Consider the following 16179-nt stretch of genomic DNA (forward strand, 5'->3'; position numbering starts at 1 on the left):
CGAGGCGCTCCAGCGAAACCGCATGCTCTTGCAGTTTGTATTAAACTCGATATTGACCCGACAACAGAAAACCAATATACACCAGAGTTGGATATTCGCCGAAAGGAGGGAATGATAGAATCCTACACGAGAAGTGAGGGGGAAAGATAGATAGATGGCGGGAAGATGGAGTGATGCATGGGGACAGTGATGAGTAAAATGGGACATGAAGAGGTAGAGAGCGTGAGATTGGGAGAGAGCGGGAGAGGAGTGAACTGGGTGGAAGACAGAGATCCAGCGATAGGAGGACAGGCAGAGAGAGGGAGCGGTGAATATTTAACTCTGTTTAGTTTTCCATCTGGGCCCTTGGCTCCTTCTCCCCTCAGGCCTTCTGATCGCCTGCAGGTCAGTGATGACAGGAGACGTCTCTCTGTGTGTGTGTTTGTGTGTGTGTGTGTGTTTGTAGATTTCACCATCCCTCACTTTTCAACACAGTGCCTATAATAACCTTTAATCACCTTGTGTGCGTGTGTATTTGCACAGGAGGAAATCAGGGTTATTAAATGTTCATGTGCAGAATTATGGGTCCAATCATCGCCGCTGTGTGTCTGTGTATGTGTGGTTATGGATAAACTAATAAAACACTTCATTACCGAGCAACACTTCAACGAAATTGCTCATAAATTCACTTCAACGCAAGGTCTCATTAGTCAAACGAATTCATTTTAATTTGCGCAGTATTACAAAAAACCTATCAGCCTTCAGTGGCAGCCTTTGGAAACTTTCTGAACCCGTCTCTTTCAAACGCATCCAGGCCTGGCAGAAGTTTCCACACGTTTTTTTTTTTTGATGCCTTCAGAAATGGTGATTCTGGAAAGCCATGAAAGTGCAGAGAGACTCATCACTGGCTTGTCTCTGCAATCTGTCGTCCCAACAGGCCTCGACTGGTCCCACCCCAAGATGACGTCTCCCAAAAACAAAGCCAAGAAGAGGCCGCCCAAAGACAGCATGACGCTGCTGCCGTGCTTTTATTTTGTGGAGGTATGTGTATATAGGATTTATTGATGAGTCACCTTTTTATATATATATATATACATATGCTCTATGTGTGTATATTGATTCACTACATTAACTGACCCGACAGATAAATGACTTGTTTTATAGACTCTGAGCATCAGTGTTTTGTGTTGATTGTATCTGGTTGCGTTGACCTCTACTCAAAGCAGTTTGTTGTCTTCAGGAAATATTATGGTGTCATCACCTTCTGTGCGTGTGTGTATTAGTTATTGTGATAAGAGCTGAAGATAAAGCAGTGGATGACTCACTCCTTTCCAAGCAAATATTAATGCTGGTCTCAAATGTCCTTGATGTGTCTTTGTGTGTGTGTGTGTGTGTGTGTGTGTGTGTGTGTGTGTGTGTGTGTGTGTGTGTGTGTGTGTGTGTGTGTGTGTGTGTGTGTGTGTGTGTAGCTCCCAATCGTCCTGTCCTCCTTGGTGTCCTTGTACTTCCTGGAGCTGACAGATGTGTTGTCCCCGGCAATGGTGGGCTTCCGTTGCCATGACCGCGACCTATCCATGCCCTACATGGAGACGGGCGACGAGCTCATCCCGCTGCTGATGCTGCTGAGTTTGGCCTTCGCTGGTCCTGCGGCGTCCGTAAGTCCGTCAGGAAGGGTTGTTGGGTTGGATATCGAAGGGAGTCACGTGCACTGTGATAGTCCCAGTGTTGGTTCCATAGGCCAATTTGTCCTTGTTACTCATATCTCTGCAAATTAGATAGATAACGACTGACTGTCACTTGTCATTTGTAAAGACACAAATAACTCATCACCTTCTACTTAGCTGAAGCGAATAAATGTATAAAACACAAATTCCAGCATGTATAGAAATCTTCCAATAGCAAGTACAGAAACTTAAATCCTCATCACTGGTAAAGACATTGTTCATCGAGACCATTAATTCCACAAATACACACAAATTCCTTTATTGTTAGTTTTAAAGGTTATTCTGGCAAAACAATAAGCAATTATCTACCTATTTTATCAGCCAGCACATTAGGAAGAATATTCATTTTCATTTCGACTAGTTTCTAGGATTTTCGGCTCTACTGAGTCACCAGCTAGTCCCTAAAGTCGCCTCTTGAACAAATGCCACTGCTGGAAATTACACTGACGCAGGCGTTTCAGACAGAACCAACAAAACACGGAGCTACACAAAGCTAAAAAGCTTGTCGAGTAATAATTCCCCCTGGATTTGTCACTGAGCAGCGTTTGATCCGTCCTTCATGCAGAAATGATTTAACGGGAATAACATCTTCTCATATTGGAGTCGGATAAAATCGTACGACAAAGGATCAGCGGGCTCCTGTGGTTCTGTTTTTTTTTTCCAGGGATGGTGTCGAGGTTTATGAGTTTTACGTCACACGGAATCATCCACACACAGATCACACAAACACGTAAACGTACAGCGTCCAGAACCCTCACAAAGCAAATTCAATCTCCCCTCGAGGAAGGAGGAATCGATGGACACATTGATAAATACACACCTGGACATTCCAATACACACCACAGCTCCCCCCCGACCCAGTCAATACACACACACTCATCCATCAGCAGCATGGAAAGCAGCAGACCTCTCCAACACTCATCTATCACCCTGATTGGAAGTGATCACTATTCGATAGCAGCCGCGCCTGCATTCTCTCGCCCAGGTTCTCGCTCGCTGTAGATCAGCGTCACAGATGTAGAAATCTGACAGAGCACTTTTCAACCTCCTTCTCCTCTCCGTCCACTTTCTATTTCAGTTTCTTTTGTTTTAGTCTTTGTCCTCCTTTATATTTTCCTCTTCTGCATTTTCAAACACAGCATTTTTTTTTTTAAATGGGCTCATTCCCACTCTGTTCCTCTCTCTCCTCCTCCATCTATAGATCATGATGGGCGAGGGACTGATGTACTGTATGCAATCCAAGCTGAAAACTTGTCCCAAGTCAGAGAGCAGCATCAACGCTGGAGGCTGCAACTTCAACTCCTTCCTACGCAGGACTGTGCGCTTTGTTGGTATGTGCAACTTTTCTTTTTTTGGGCGGGGGGGAAGAGGGGGGGAGTCACTGTCACAGTCTGATCCACAGCATTGAACAAGGCACAGTGTTAGTGGTGGAGGCGGCAGGGACTCATTTGGCTTTATTTCCCCATTGACCCTCATTTGGTTGGTGAAAAAATACCGTCTGAAACTGCATTTATATACCACACTATCAAAAATACTGTATTTAAGTTCATAGGTCAATGAATTTGCAAATTGTAGATGTGTTTTTCCTCAAATCAATTTTTGTTTGTCCTTAGCAGGAAGCAGGGTATTGTTTTTTGGCCCTGCATGTGTGTGTATATACAAAATAAATCAAGAAAGCATGGACAGATTTTTACCAATCTTCCTGTGGTCATTACTTGAGAGGGTATCTCGGGATGATTAACATTCGGAGCTAATCGGTCAAAGGTCAAAGGTCCAAAACCCCCATTTTCCAAGATATATCTGCAAATAATAGACAAATGATCAGAAAATGATTTCGAGGTATCACTGCCTCCTGTCGGACGATAAAAACAACCCGCAGCTTCTGTAGTAATTTATGCATGACGTCATCATCATGATGTCACTATGAAGTCAGTAAATGACCAAGTATAGTGTGGTACATCATTAGCTTTAGCAAACCAATAATGTTAGAAACACATTGACATTTTATTTCGATTAACCAACCATTCGTCATCCCTTCATTTTAAACGACATGATCACAGTATAAAATAAGTGCAACCCCTCCAATGATGTGATCAGTATCCAAACAACTGAAATGAATTATGCATGGGGCCACTAGGATTACAGCGTCAAAGCTTGATGGTGGAAAATATATTTTCTTATGGTATATTTTGGTTTTAACTAATGAAAACCTGTTTTTATGATGCAAATCAGTTTACGCTCAGACAAATTATTCCCCCTTACCGCCTGTGCCCCCAACTTTGATCCTCTTTAAAGTGGGGAAATGAGCTAATTACATGTATTAAATGAAGGGTGACTTGAAACGAGCACGATATCATTCTTCACGGGAAATACCCCGAGGCAGACTTTGAGCTTTGAAGTGAAAAGAGGTAATTAATTCACCTTGCCAGATTTCACTGTCTGCTGAGAAACTTCATAATGGAAGGAACTCGGCGGCTCGTGGTGTCACTTTGGGTTGACTGCCGGTATTCGCTCAGACAAACAGCTCGATCTGAGGAAACCACCGGGGGGCTTTCGGAGCGTTTACCATCTCTCCCTCTCTCAATCTGTCTCCCTCTCCCTCAAGGTGTTCATGTGTTCGGTCTCCTGGCAACGGCCCTGGTGACAGATGTCATCCAGTTAGCAACCGGTTACCACGCCCCGTTCTTCCTCACCGTGTGCCAGCCCAATTACACGGCGCCCGGAGTGTCATGTGACAACAACGCCTACGTCACGCAGGACATCTGCATGGGGAAGGACCAGTACGCCATCATGTCGGCCAGGTGAGACGTGCACATGGGAAACAACAGCAGACGTTTGAGGGCGCGGCACAAAGCTTCCATATCCCTGCAGATGATATATAAGTATAAATAGGCTTTAAAGCAGCTGCACAGTATTACTCCGTGTACTACCTTGAAGGAGTAAAAGCAACTACAAGGCGAGGAGTCATCAAAACGAATTTAAATTTGAAGAGGATTACAGGAGATTAAAAACCTATTAGGAGTCAAACTGTGATTTTTATATCTTACGCAATATTTACTTGTTAATAGAATTCTTCTTCATAAAGTTAAGTGTATATTTGTCCAACAAGACGAACAGAAGAACTGATGCTTTCCCATTGAGCCGATGCTGCAGTGTCTCACTCAGTTTGGCTTGTGAAGATGCTGAGTAACACAGACACGGGTCAGACAAGCAAACAGGCTCCAACACATTAGAAAAAGATTACAGCTAAATATAGTTAATACAGGAATAAGCCTCGTACCACCAATTCACATTTATATGTCTACTTACTAATTAATTCCTCAGATCCTCACCTTCAAGGAATAGTTTCCCATGCTCAGTTTGTGTTAGAGTCGGTTAACTTAGAGGTAAATGCATTTATACATCTTTTTTTGGTATTGATGAGACTTCGGCACAGGATGCAGGATCAAACCACCGACTTTCTGCTCAGTGGACGGCCCACTCCCCCCTGAGCCCCCATACAAAAATGTTTTATAAGAGCTTATGTGACTGACTGATTTCAGACAAGCACCGAACTCTTTTCAAAACTTAATTTGTGAGAACACAGATGTCAGAGTCAGTTGTGCTACAGACATTTTCCAGAACGATTCCTGCCAGCCGCCTCTGAAAAATGTCCGGAAAATGATAAAAACAGAAAGTATCGCTGTGTGTGTTTTGTTTTGAGAAACATTCGACTCCCCAGATATCCACTGTCTACACCAGTAGTCCCAAAGTGTAAGTCATTGTCCCCCCAGAGGGTTAATCATCATCAGACGATAGCTGATGGGTTTCTATAAAGTCTTAAACCCCAGTCTTGACTATCAGAAGCCGTTTTCAGACATATCCTGCAGAGGATCATGGGGAAAATTGGGTCCAGACTTTCTCCAGAGTTTGGCTTTCACACATGAATCCTGCTGTGTTCTCTGGACTATCTGTGGACTTTATATTCGGGGGCAAAGTGGAGAAGGTCTACAGAAACTCTGGAGGCTCTCACTCACATTTGTGTTCACACTTTCACACATTTTGATATTCTATTTTATAGTATTTTATACTATTTATTCAAATTTTGTTTTAGTTTTATTGGTTGGAATTACTTGAGCATTGCTAGAAGAGAGTATTTGACTCAAGCATTTCATTGCCAGCAACTGCTTAATGTTACTGTTGTGCATTTGATAATAAACTCTTGAATCTTGAATTTTGAACATACACCGGAGGATCTGCGAGGTTCAGTGCAGTTCAGCAGATCTTTGGAAAACAAAAATGTAACAAGTAATAATCTACTCACATTTAAAGGTTTAAAGTTAAAATGAGTCCTCAAAAAGACTAAACACACAAAAGACTTAACACACACACTCACACACAGACACACAAACACACACACACACACACACACACACACACAGAGAGTTGTAGCTCGGCTTTGTAAAAGGATAAACACTCAAGAGGCAAATTTAATGAGATTTTCTAAAGTCTGAATGAGCGTCTTTGACCTTGAACCCTTCACTCATTCTCCCCAAATGTTTCCACTAATGCACCATTGTGTTCACGTTGTGTTTTGCCGATGCACACATCCAAGGACGCTCCCTCAGTTTGACAAACACTAAAGTCGGGCAGCAGCACGGGTATTGTGTCAAACACAATCGCAGACAACTGGAGCAACTGTGACAGTTTCATTCTGGTTTTTTCCCTCTGCTCTTTCATACCTAACTCTCCCTCCTTCTCTCCCACCAGGAAAACCTTTCCATCCCAGCATGCAACACTGTCTGGCTTCGCCGCCGTCTACATCTCCGTAAGCACTCGCCCGCCTCCTGTGTTTGTGGAGCTTGATGTATTTGCATCATATGTTTGCACGTTGCGACTGTGTTTGTGAATTATGTGGTGTATCGGATGTACGTTATGAATAATTAATTTAGTGTAACCAGTGAATCCAGTTAGATTTATATTCTTTATCGTTTCTTTCAGGCAGATTCTGGGGACTATGTTCTTTTCTCTATCTGTCAAATTATCGGCGCTCATGAAAACTATCCAGAGGCTTTTCTTATTTTTATCTAACATCGCTGCCGGCGTCCTAAAATAACTTCCTGCATATTTTAGCAGGAATTAAATCACTGTCATCTCGTACAAAAGATCGGAATTGTGTTGCATTATTTGCTCACGGAGAGATTTTCCAGATTGCAGAATAACCCTCGGGCCAAACCGCCATTTAAATCTCACATTAAAAAATACAACGTGAACTTTTGAGGTCAGAATATCAATTTTTCGTTAACCACGTTATCGTTATCGTTACGTTAACTGCTGACCTTATTCTGAATGAGGCATTATCTTGATAAGGATGCTTACATGAGTTCCATTTGTAATCTGGTACATGTTTGTAGTCTGATTTAGACGTCAGCAGTGGGTAACTTGTCATGAAACTAAGGGGGATGGATGGAAATGAGTAAATTAGAATGAAATTAAAGGTATTGTTAAGTAATAGAGTAAAAGACTTTGGTGCTCAGACAGCAGCAGGAAGTAGAACAGCCGTCCTATGAACCTGGTTGTTTGAATATGAAGGAGACACTGGTAGTGATGATGAGGAACAGAGTACGAAGATGGGACGTCTGACGGAGGCTTCTGATAGGACGGTTGAAGTTGAGTTATCTGTTATCCAGAGTTGAGGCGCTGCAGGTTCCGGTGGTCGTCGATCACGAGCCACTGAGCCGACAGCTGAACGACGGGAGGGAGAGAGGACATTTAAAACTGAGACAGCTTAGATCGACTCCAGGCGAGTGTGTCAGGTCGGGATCGGATGGAAAGAGACACTGAGGTAGAGGAGGAGGAAGGATCTGTGCATGTGACCAGAGGAGGCACAAAAAGTCAAAGATTTCCTGTCTCATCTTTCACTAAACTTCATTCTAATGCGATTGATTTGAACATAATACATTATAATGAAATTTAAGTCCGAATAAAGCAAACGTCTTCATTTGGTGGTCATCAGAATACGATATTTATATGGAAGTGTCCTATCCAGACTATTGTCTTAATCAAGTTTATTTCAAAATCAATCCATCTGAATTGTATGAAAAGCACTTTGAGCTGCATTTCCTGTATGAAATGTGCAATATATAAATAGATATGATCATTATTATGAGAACATTGCTCTCCTGGCAACAGTGTAGTCAGTGTTGCATCGTAGTGCAGAGTGTGGGAGCATTCCCCATCCTGCAGTCCGGTGCTGACAGCAGCAGAATGTGAACTGTACAGAAGAGCAGCCCTGTCATTTCTACATACACACACACACACACACACACACACATGATGCACACACACACTCCTCCACCAACGCCTGTATTCCAGCGAGCTCCTGTCCATGTTGCTGCTGCCTCCCTCAGCCCAGTGTGTGCTCATTAAAGCTCAGCAGACAGATTTGTGATCAGAGGGAAAAGGCAGCAGCGGATCAGGAAGGCAGCTGTTACAGTTACAACTCTGTGCTGTTGTCAAATATCAAACAGGCTGTTGTTCTGATTATTTATTTTTCCCACACACGGAGACATGGATCTCCCGTGTTCAGACCTTTGAAGGGAAGTTGTTTCACTTGTTTCCTTTTCACAATCAAAGTTTTTCTCTTCTTGATAATTGTTTGATTGCGTAAGGAAGTAACCGAGATGTCCTGACATGTCGCCCGGCTGACATATATATTTTTTTCCCACTCTCCCTTCGAGGAGTTTTATGCTCAGCACCAGACGGACACGCTTGTTATTTCTGCAAAAGCTGCTTTTCTGTCACTCAGCTGTCCCCCACTTTATATAATGGAAATGTGGAGCGCATACAGAGAATGGGACTGCACATATATATTATTTATCTGCCTCTCCTGCTTCTCACTCCGGTTCAGTTTTTACTTTCCAAGCAGTTTCATCGCAGTGACCTAGTGAACAATTTCACGAAATCCTCAAATGAGTTGCGTTGGAAACAAGTGAAATCATGTCAGCTGGTTGGATTTTAAAGGTTTGGATTTGTCTTTATAGGTGTAGTTCAGGGCGGCATGTTGTAGCAGTGGTTTTCACCCACCAGGTTTGTCTGTATTGAGTTTGCCTGTTCTCCAAAGACATGCAGATCTGTGTTTGGTTAACTGGAGATTCTCAAGTGGCCATAAGTGTCCAATGCTGTGATAGATCAACATTTTGGAAAAATTCACTTGCTTTCTTGAAGGGGAAAACAACCAGTACCACTCTCATATCTGCGTGTTAATTCCAAACGATTGAGTTTCTCTTATCATCCACGGGAGCAAGGGGCCACAGCTCGCCTGGCTCGGCCTTACGGTAATAAAATCCGCCTCCCAGCTCCTCTCAAGCTCACTAAATAACATTTTATATCTTGGCTGAGCACACTGAATACCTCTGGGTGTTCTCAGCACTGGGTGGTTGCCAGGAATCAGGAGGAGGCCTCAAGAAATCCCTGCTCAGGGACAAAGAAGACTCCTGCCATCGAAGATCGCAACTTTCTTGTTACAGGAAAACTGTTGAGATATAACATGACAATTACTTAGTTTTAGAAGAGCGGGAAGGTGGATTCTTTAAATCAACAGAGTTAAGCTAGCTGGTTCCTTTGCTCTCTGTTTTTAAACTAAGCTAACAGTCTCCCACCCAGAGTTAAGAGCATCAAAATGCTCATCCAAACTTATTCTAGATGAATTACTACATTAATAACAAAATTAAAGATGCACGGGAAGACATTTCCGTGAGATAATACCTCCTCCATACTGTTATTGTGTGTGTGTGTGTGCTTCTTGCCGCAGTGTGTCTTCACGCCTCCTAATCTGCCCGTCTCCATTTTGTCTAAACCCCTCTTTTCCCCACTTTCTGTGCTCTCGTCTGTCTCCTGCAGATGTATTTTAACGCCAGCATCAACAGCACAACCAAGCTGCTGAAGCCGCTCCTGGTGTTCGCCTTCTGCATGGCGGCCGGCCTCTCCGGCCTCACGCAGATCACCCAGCACCGCAGCCACCCCATCGACGTCTACGTGGGATACCTCATCGGAGCCGGCATCGGCGTCTACCTGGTCAGTTTCACGGGGTTCACGGGAGAGTGTACGACATCAGACAGGAATCCGATTGGCTGGTTTCACGATAGACGAGTAAACAAGTGAAAACGGGCTGGAATTAGGGTTGCAAAGGGGCAGAAAGTTTCCGGTAAATTTCCGGAAACTTTCCATGGGAAGTTAAGCTCGGGAATTTTGGGAATTTTGAAAAAAAAAAAAACTACTGAAAATTAAATGCTGAGCAATAAAAACATCATTCAAAACTCTATTTTAAAGATGTATGGAATGCAGCACACACTGCACGTTGAGTTTCAACCCTCCACTGTGCATTCTTCCATCACATGCACAGATAATTCCCAGCATCCTTCACTCTACAGCAGGGCTATTGAGGCCTGCTGTAGTGTGCAGGACTAGTCAGGTAAGTTTCCATGATATTACTGGGGAAAATATATTAGCATGCTGATTGAGGATTGTTCATCTGTTCATCTAGCCTATTTCCATTCAACAATCCATCAATTGTAAAATATGTTTACAGACGATTCCAATTGTTTGGCTAACTATTTATATCTCTGGCATTGCATTAGTGTTTTTTTACAAACTTTTTTCTCATCTTATTCTACAGAACAATGCCACGTGCACTCTCTCATGTGTGGAGACATTTCACCCAATCCAATGTAGAAGGAAAGGCTGTGTACATTTGCAAATACTGTGCAAAGACCTATGTTAAGAATGACACAACGATGCAGAAGCATATAGTCAAGTGCCCAAAGTTTCCTCAGGGCTCAAATCAGCCTATGACAAAACAAAATGTTTATATTTATGTCTGTATATGACAAGGTAAATACAGTTAGTATAAATCAGCCACAACATTTCCAGTTTATTCCCCTTAATTCCCGTATATTCCCGTTTATTCCCGTTAATTCCTATGGAAAGTTTCCAACTTTGAATATTCCTGGAATTTTGCAACCCTACGTGTGAACAAGTGAAAACGGGCAGGAACAGATATCAGGCTTTGGTTTCATCAGCATACGCTTTGTGCGTTTAGCAATTTGTTTCGTCCCTGGGGGAGAAGTTAACAGTCAGTGTGGAGCGTGTTGGGAATCACACCACACACGTAAATAGATTTTATTTAATGTCGTTTTGCTGTGACTGAATTGTGCGATTGTTGTTGTGTTCTCACACCATCACACCATGTGCTAACAACCACAGCTCTCTCTCATCACCTCCCCTCTCTGTGTGGCTTCACTTTCTTTTCTCTCAGCACTTTTTTTTTTTTTGGCAAGTTATATATAGCCTTTTTCTATTAAAGCAGGGAAGAGAGAAAGAGAGAGAGAGGGAGAATGAATAATCCGATAAGAATTCTCCGCAACAATTTCACACTTCGGTTTGAGAAAACTTGTCGTTGCTCATTTTCCTTGCTCGCCCTCCTCCTCTCCCTCTTTCCCTCTTTTTGCTTTTTTTTATTCATGTCATTAAAGGATGTATTCTAAAAGAGAGAGAGGGGGGGGGAGAGAGTGATTCATGCTGACCTCAGACTAAACAAGTGGAGGGAGGAGAGATGCCTACTCATGCACTTACTCCTCGCTAATAAGAATATCCGACTTTTTTCCCCCCTCCGAAAAGATTTAAGGAAATACGTTTTCATGCTTCATTCTTAATTGAACATGCTGAGTCCTTATATATCCTTTTCTCCTTCCTGCCCCCCCCCCCCCCCCCCTCTGTCAGGCGGTGTACGCAGTGGGAAACTTTAAAGCGTCGGACGAAGATTCTCCGTCTCTGCAGAAGCTGGCCCCGGCTCTGCAGAAGGACAGCCTGCGGGTGCTGAGCCAGCGGAGCCACGACTCCCTGTACAGGAAGACCCCCCGGGTGTCGGAGAGCCGGGAGGAGCTGGGGGCGGGGCTGGGGGCGGGGCTGGGATCCGGGGCTCGCAGTAAGGTGAGGAGGGAGAAGGCGTCCCTGGCCTCCCTCAAGCGAGCCAGCGCTGACGTGGAGCTCCTGGCGACCCGGGGTCCCATGGGCAAGGAAACCATGGTGACCTTCAGCAACACGCTGCCCCGGGTCGCCAACGGCAACAGCCCCATCTCCCCCTCCGACGAGCCGGTGGGCACGCAGCGCCACATGACCTTCCACGTGCCCTTTGACCCCCAGAAGTCCCGGCAGCTGGTGTCGGAGTGGAAGCAGCGCTCGCTGGAGCTGCGCAGCCAGAGCTCCCGGGACGAAGAGGAGGAAGAGGAGGAGGAGGGAGGAGAGGAGGGAGGAGCCACGGCAGGAGACGCAGGAGACATGGGGATGCCCTCCTCTCTTTACCCCACGGTGCAGGCCAACAAGGGCATCGCCACGCCGACGGGAGTCAGGATGGTGGTGGCCCCCCCGCTGGTTCACATCCCCGAGGAGGCCTCTCGACCGCCGCCCGTGTCGCCGAAGAGCGCCAAGACCCGGGCCAAGTGGCTGTCACTCACAGAGGGGGGGTCGGTGAAGGAGCCGGGACCGGGACCCATCGCCGTGTCCACCCCCCGGGTTCCCAGCATGCAGCCCACCCAGCCGCCCAGTCAGCACCGAGTCACTCAGGTGAGGAACATTATTATAACTTCATCAGTCATGTTGTCATAATTCAAATTCAGCTGGAATGGAGAGGAAAAATATAATTTGTTGAGGAGAAGAGATTTGCTGCCACTATCAAAACGACACGTCTGTGATTTATTTAGTTGAAGTCGACACAGAACAACACGAGTCGCGGACGTTTCACTGATTAGTTTCTGATGTCAAACTCTCTGACAAGAGTTCAAACGCTCATTATATCAGAGTTAAATCTTATTTAAAGGCTCTTGAAGGATATTTAGTATATTACACTTTAAAGCAGAGGTCTTCAACCCTAGGGGGTCCACGGAGGTACTGCAGCGGTTGTCGCAAAATTGTTGGTTGATTAGACAATTCTTTTTTTTTCAAGCAATTTTTTTCCAACAAATTGAATGGTCTTTAAATACACATTACCATGAATCCAACATACTATAGCAAACTGATAAATGGAGGCAGAAGACGTAATCTTTCTGTGTAATATTTGAATAGCTTTGTATTGATTGCACAATAACAGGGTAGCTATGTTTATACATGGCACTAGGCCCAGTTTACTAAAAATGCACAATTTTATACAATATATATAGTAGGGGGTCCCGGGTCTATCTCTCCATCAGTTTGGGGGTCCTTGGCCTGAAAAACGTTGAAGACCCCTGCTTTAAAGCGTTAACTGTAATACAAGTCCCCGAACACATGAGTTGATATTGAGTTCATAGGAAATGTGTGATGTTCTGTCATTTTAGTTTGTTATTTCCGTCTCTTTGGGTTTTCGGCTTCCTGTTTTATTTTGTAGTCTCGTGTTCCTTGTGTGTTGTTTCTGTCTGCACTTCCTGTCGGTGATTATCTTCCTCAGTCCTCATGTGTTTCACCTGTGTCTAATTGCCCTGCCTTCCCTCTGTGTATTTAAGCCTCTGTGTTCCCCTTTGTCCCTGGTCGGGTAGTACTCGTTTAACACGTCTATGGTTAGTCTCGTCTTCTCGTCCAGCTTCCCCTGCTTCTCTTTCCTTGTTCTCCGTGCGCCTTGTCGCCAGTGATTACCTGCTAGTGTTCCTGTTTTGTTTTTTGTCTTGTTAAAAGACTTTTGTTATATTAAATTACCTTTTATTTTATACCTCTGCATCCTGGGTCCATCTCTCCCTCAACTTAAGGCCGGCGCGTGCTTCTGCGTTTTCACGGGCCCGGAAGCGCAAGAGCACTTCCGGCCCCTTACGTGCTTATGTGCGTCGGCCAATTTTTCTAACTAGACGGCAAAGCTCCGCAAGCGTCACGTAGCCGGCAAGGCTGTGATTGGTCTGCTAACTACATCATATCCGGAGTCGCATTTCCGGTTCATGCCCGATAATACCGGCGGAAACCACGGAAGATTTAGAAGAACGAATATGGACCAAATAGAAGAGCGTTTGGCAGAAGAGATCCGAAACTATGACCACTACTATAACCCGTCACTGACCGGCGGATTTGTCTGCAAGAAAAAGGCTCTGAGGAGCCGCTGTAGCGATGTAAATAAACGACTTCGACAAAAAACATTACTCTGCCTAGTGGTCTGTCGGGGAATTGCATGGCAACACGCGCAACGGTTGTAAAACCATGAATGACGAGTCCTGCGTCCCAACTACGTGAAAAGCCGCAGTCGCCGTTGCAGAAGCATGCGCCGGCCTTAACCATGACAAAATTTGCAATAACAATTTGCAGATTTCATTGAGTTGATGGTGTTTCATTCTGACTGATGAGGTTTTTCTGTCCTGCAGGTGATAGCGATGTCGAAGCCGCAGAGTCACGGACCAATCAGCTCGTCCGCCAAGACCTCAGAAGGCGGCTCCTCCTCCGGCGGCGGCTCCAACTGCTCCGAGTCTCCGTACTACCGGATCCCGTCGGACCGGGACAGCTGCAGCGGCAGCAACCCGGGCAGCATCGCCGGCAGCGGCAGCATCGTCACCATCGACGCCCACGCCCCCCACCACCCGGTGGTGCGCGTGTCGGCGGCCAACGGGAAGCCGTGGGAGTGGAGGAACACCATCAGTGGGAACATGCTGGCGGCGGCGGACACGGCGGGGGGGGGGGACAAGCACCGCATGTCGCTGCAGCGCCAGGACAACCTCAACCACTACCGGGACTACCGGACGCTGCCGATGAAGACCGACTCGCTCGGCTCCTCCTCGGCCGAGGGGGGGCCGGAGCTGCCTCCTCCTCCTCTCCCCACCTCCACCTCCCCCCTGCCTCCCCCGCCTCAGATGTGCTCGTCCCCTCTTCCACCACCTCCTCCTCACTCCTCCTCCTCCTCCCCCCTGCCTCCTCCTCTTCCTCACCCGAGCGTCTCTCCGCTGCCTCCCCCTCTCCCTCACCCTTCCTCCTCCTCTCACATGCCGCCACCTCCTCACCCGTCCTCTCAGATGTCCCCGCCCCCCCTCCCGTCGTCCTACCACATGCCTCCACCTCCTCACCCGTCCTCCTCTCCCATGCTCCCCCCTCCTCCTCACCCATCGATCTGTCCGATGCTCCCACCTCCTCACCCCTCCGCCTCCATGCTGCAGCCTCCTCACCCGTCCTGCTCCTCCGGCATGCTCCCCCCTCCCCCCCACCCCGACCTGCTGATGGAGGCTCACGGCCAGACGCTGTCCCGCTCCTCCACGCTGCCGCGCCGGCCCTCCGCCCGCAGCCACGCCGAGCAGGAGCACTACTACAAGGCCATGCAGAACGAGAGGATGTTATAATGACGGTGACACCGCTGCCATATAAGTGATTGTACTTCAGAAGACTCGTCTGACAGAGACAGTGGAACATTGTAGGTGGTGGCGGAGTTAGAGAGTGGTGATGGAGAGAGTGACTTTGGGGGAAAAAATGACAAATAAGGTGAAGAGACTCTGAATCCAGAGCGGCAGCTTGGCTCACAAGGCTGGAAATGGGGTGGACAGCAGGGGTGGACGACTCTGAGGGGGGGTCTGGCAGCTCACACACTCAGCAGGGGATCTGGTTTACCCCCCCCGCTCGCTCGAACTGCCCCACAGCGCCGGCTCAACAGCCCAGACTGGGAAAAAGAAGGGAGGGATGAGGGAAAAAAGGGGGCGTAGAGAGAGCGAGAGCATTAAGATCCCCAGTTCACCTCTGGTTCCAGCACACACACTTCCTCCTCCTCCACGCTGCTTCCAGTCCCGTTCAAAGCCAGGAGGGAGGGAGGAGGCTGCAGCTGAGAGAGAGAGATATCACAATGAACAGTCAGGGATACGCTAAATCCAGTTTCCCCTGAGAGGGGTAAGGGGGGGGTGATAAGACTGAGAAAACAAAACAACTACAGGCAATACCAGCCCTCCTTAAAGTAGTGCAGCTGTCTGAGGAGAATTCACCCTCGTACCAGCCGAGAAATCTCATTCTTCAAAAAAAACACCCACGAGATAAATGAAAAAGGGAAGAATGCGATGATGACAGGTTCAAGTGTCAAGAGAAATAAATAACAGCGACAAAAGCAAATCGTTTTACCTCTCTGAATAAACACGCCAAATGGGAACTTTTGTATTTGTTTGAAAGCAAATCTATTCACTAGAAAGAGCCGGCTAATACTCGCCTGGCGTCCACACTGCAGATGCTGAAACGGAGAAGTTTGGAAACGCCACTGAACCCGGTGCAGCATCTTAGTCTGGTCAGGCAGAAAGGCAGATGTTTGGAATCCCCACCCGCCTCCGAGCGGAATCAAATTTGCCTTATTAGAAAAATGATACCAAGACTTCTGGTTCTCATTTTGTGCCGTGAGATCAATTCCCAAATTTATTTAGCAAAAGACTGTTTAAAAAACGATCTCGATTCCAGGCCCACCTGCAGGTTTTACTTTGAAGCTTTCAGCTGCGTCTCAAGGTTTTCACCAGCAGATGCAATT

General features: G+C 46.2%; 1 protein-coding gene across 1 annotated transcript; it reads left to right on the plus strand.

Annotated features, from left to right (window-relative positions):
- Nucleotides 1-939: 939 nt before the first annotated feature.
- On the plus strand, nucleotides 940-15022 carry LOC133015976 (phospholipid phosphatase-related protein type 3-like). Its single transcript, XM_061083275.1, has 8 exons — nucleotides 940-1020; nucleotides 1449-1634; nucleotides 2905-3034; nucleotides 4309-4504; nucleotides 6453-6510; nucleotides 9585-9758; nucleotides 11463-12305; nucleotides 14060-15022. Exons 1-8 carry the CDS (start codon nucleotides 940-942, stop codon nucleotides 15020-15022), a joined length of 2631 nt encoding a protein of 876 aa, XP_060939258.1.
- Nucleotides 15023-16179: the final 1157 nt, after the last annotated feature.

Source organism: Limanda limanda, chromosome 12, assembly GCF_963576545.1.
Source record: "Limanda limanda chromosome 12, fLimLim1.1, whole genome shotgun sequence".
NCBI classification, from domain to species: Eukaryota; Metazoa; Chordata; class Actinopteri; order Pleuronectiformes; family Pleuronectidae; genus Limanda; species Limanda limanda.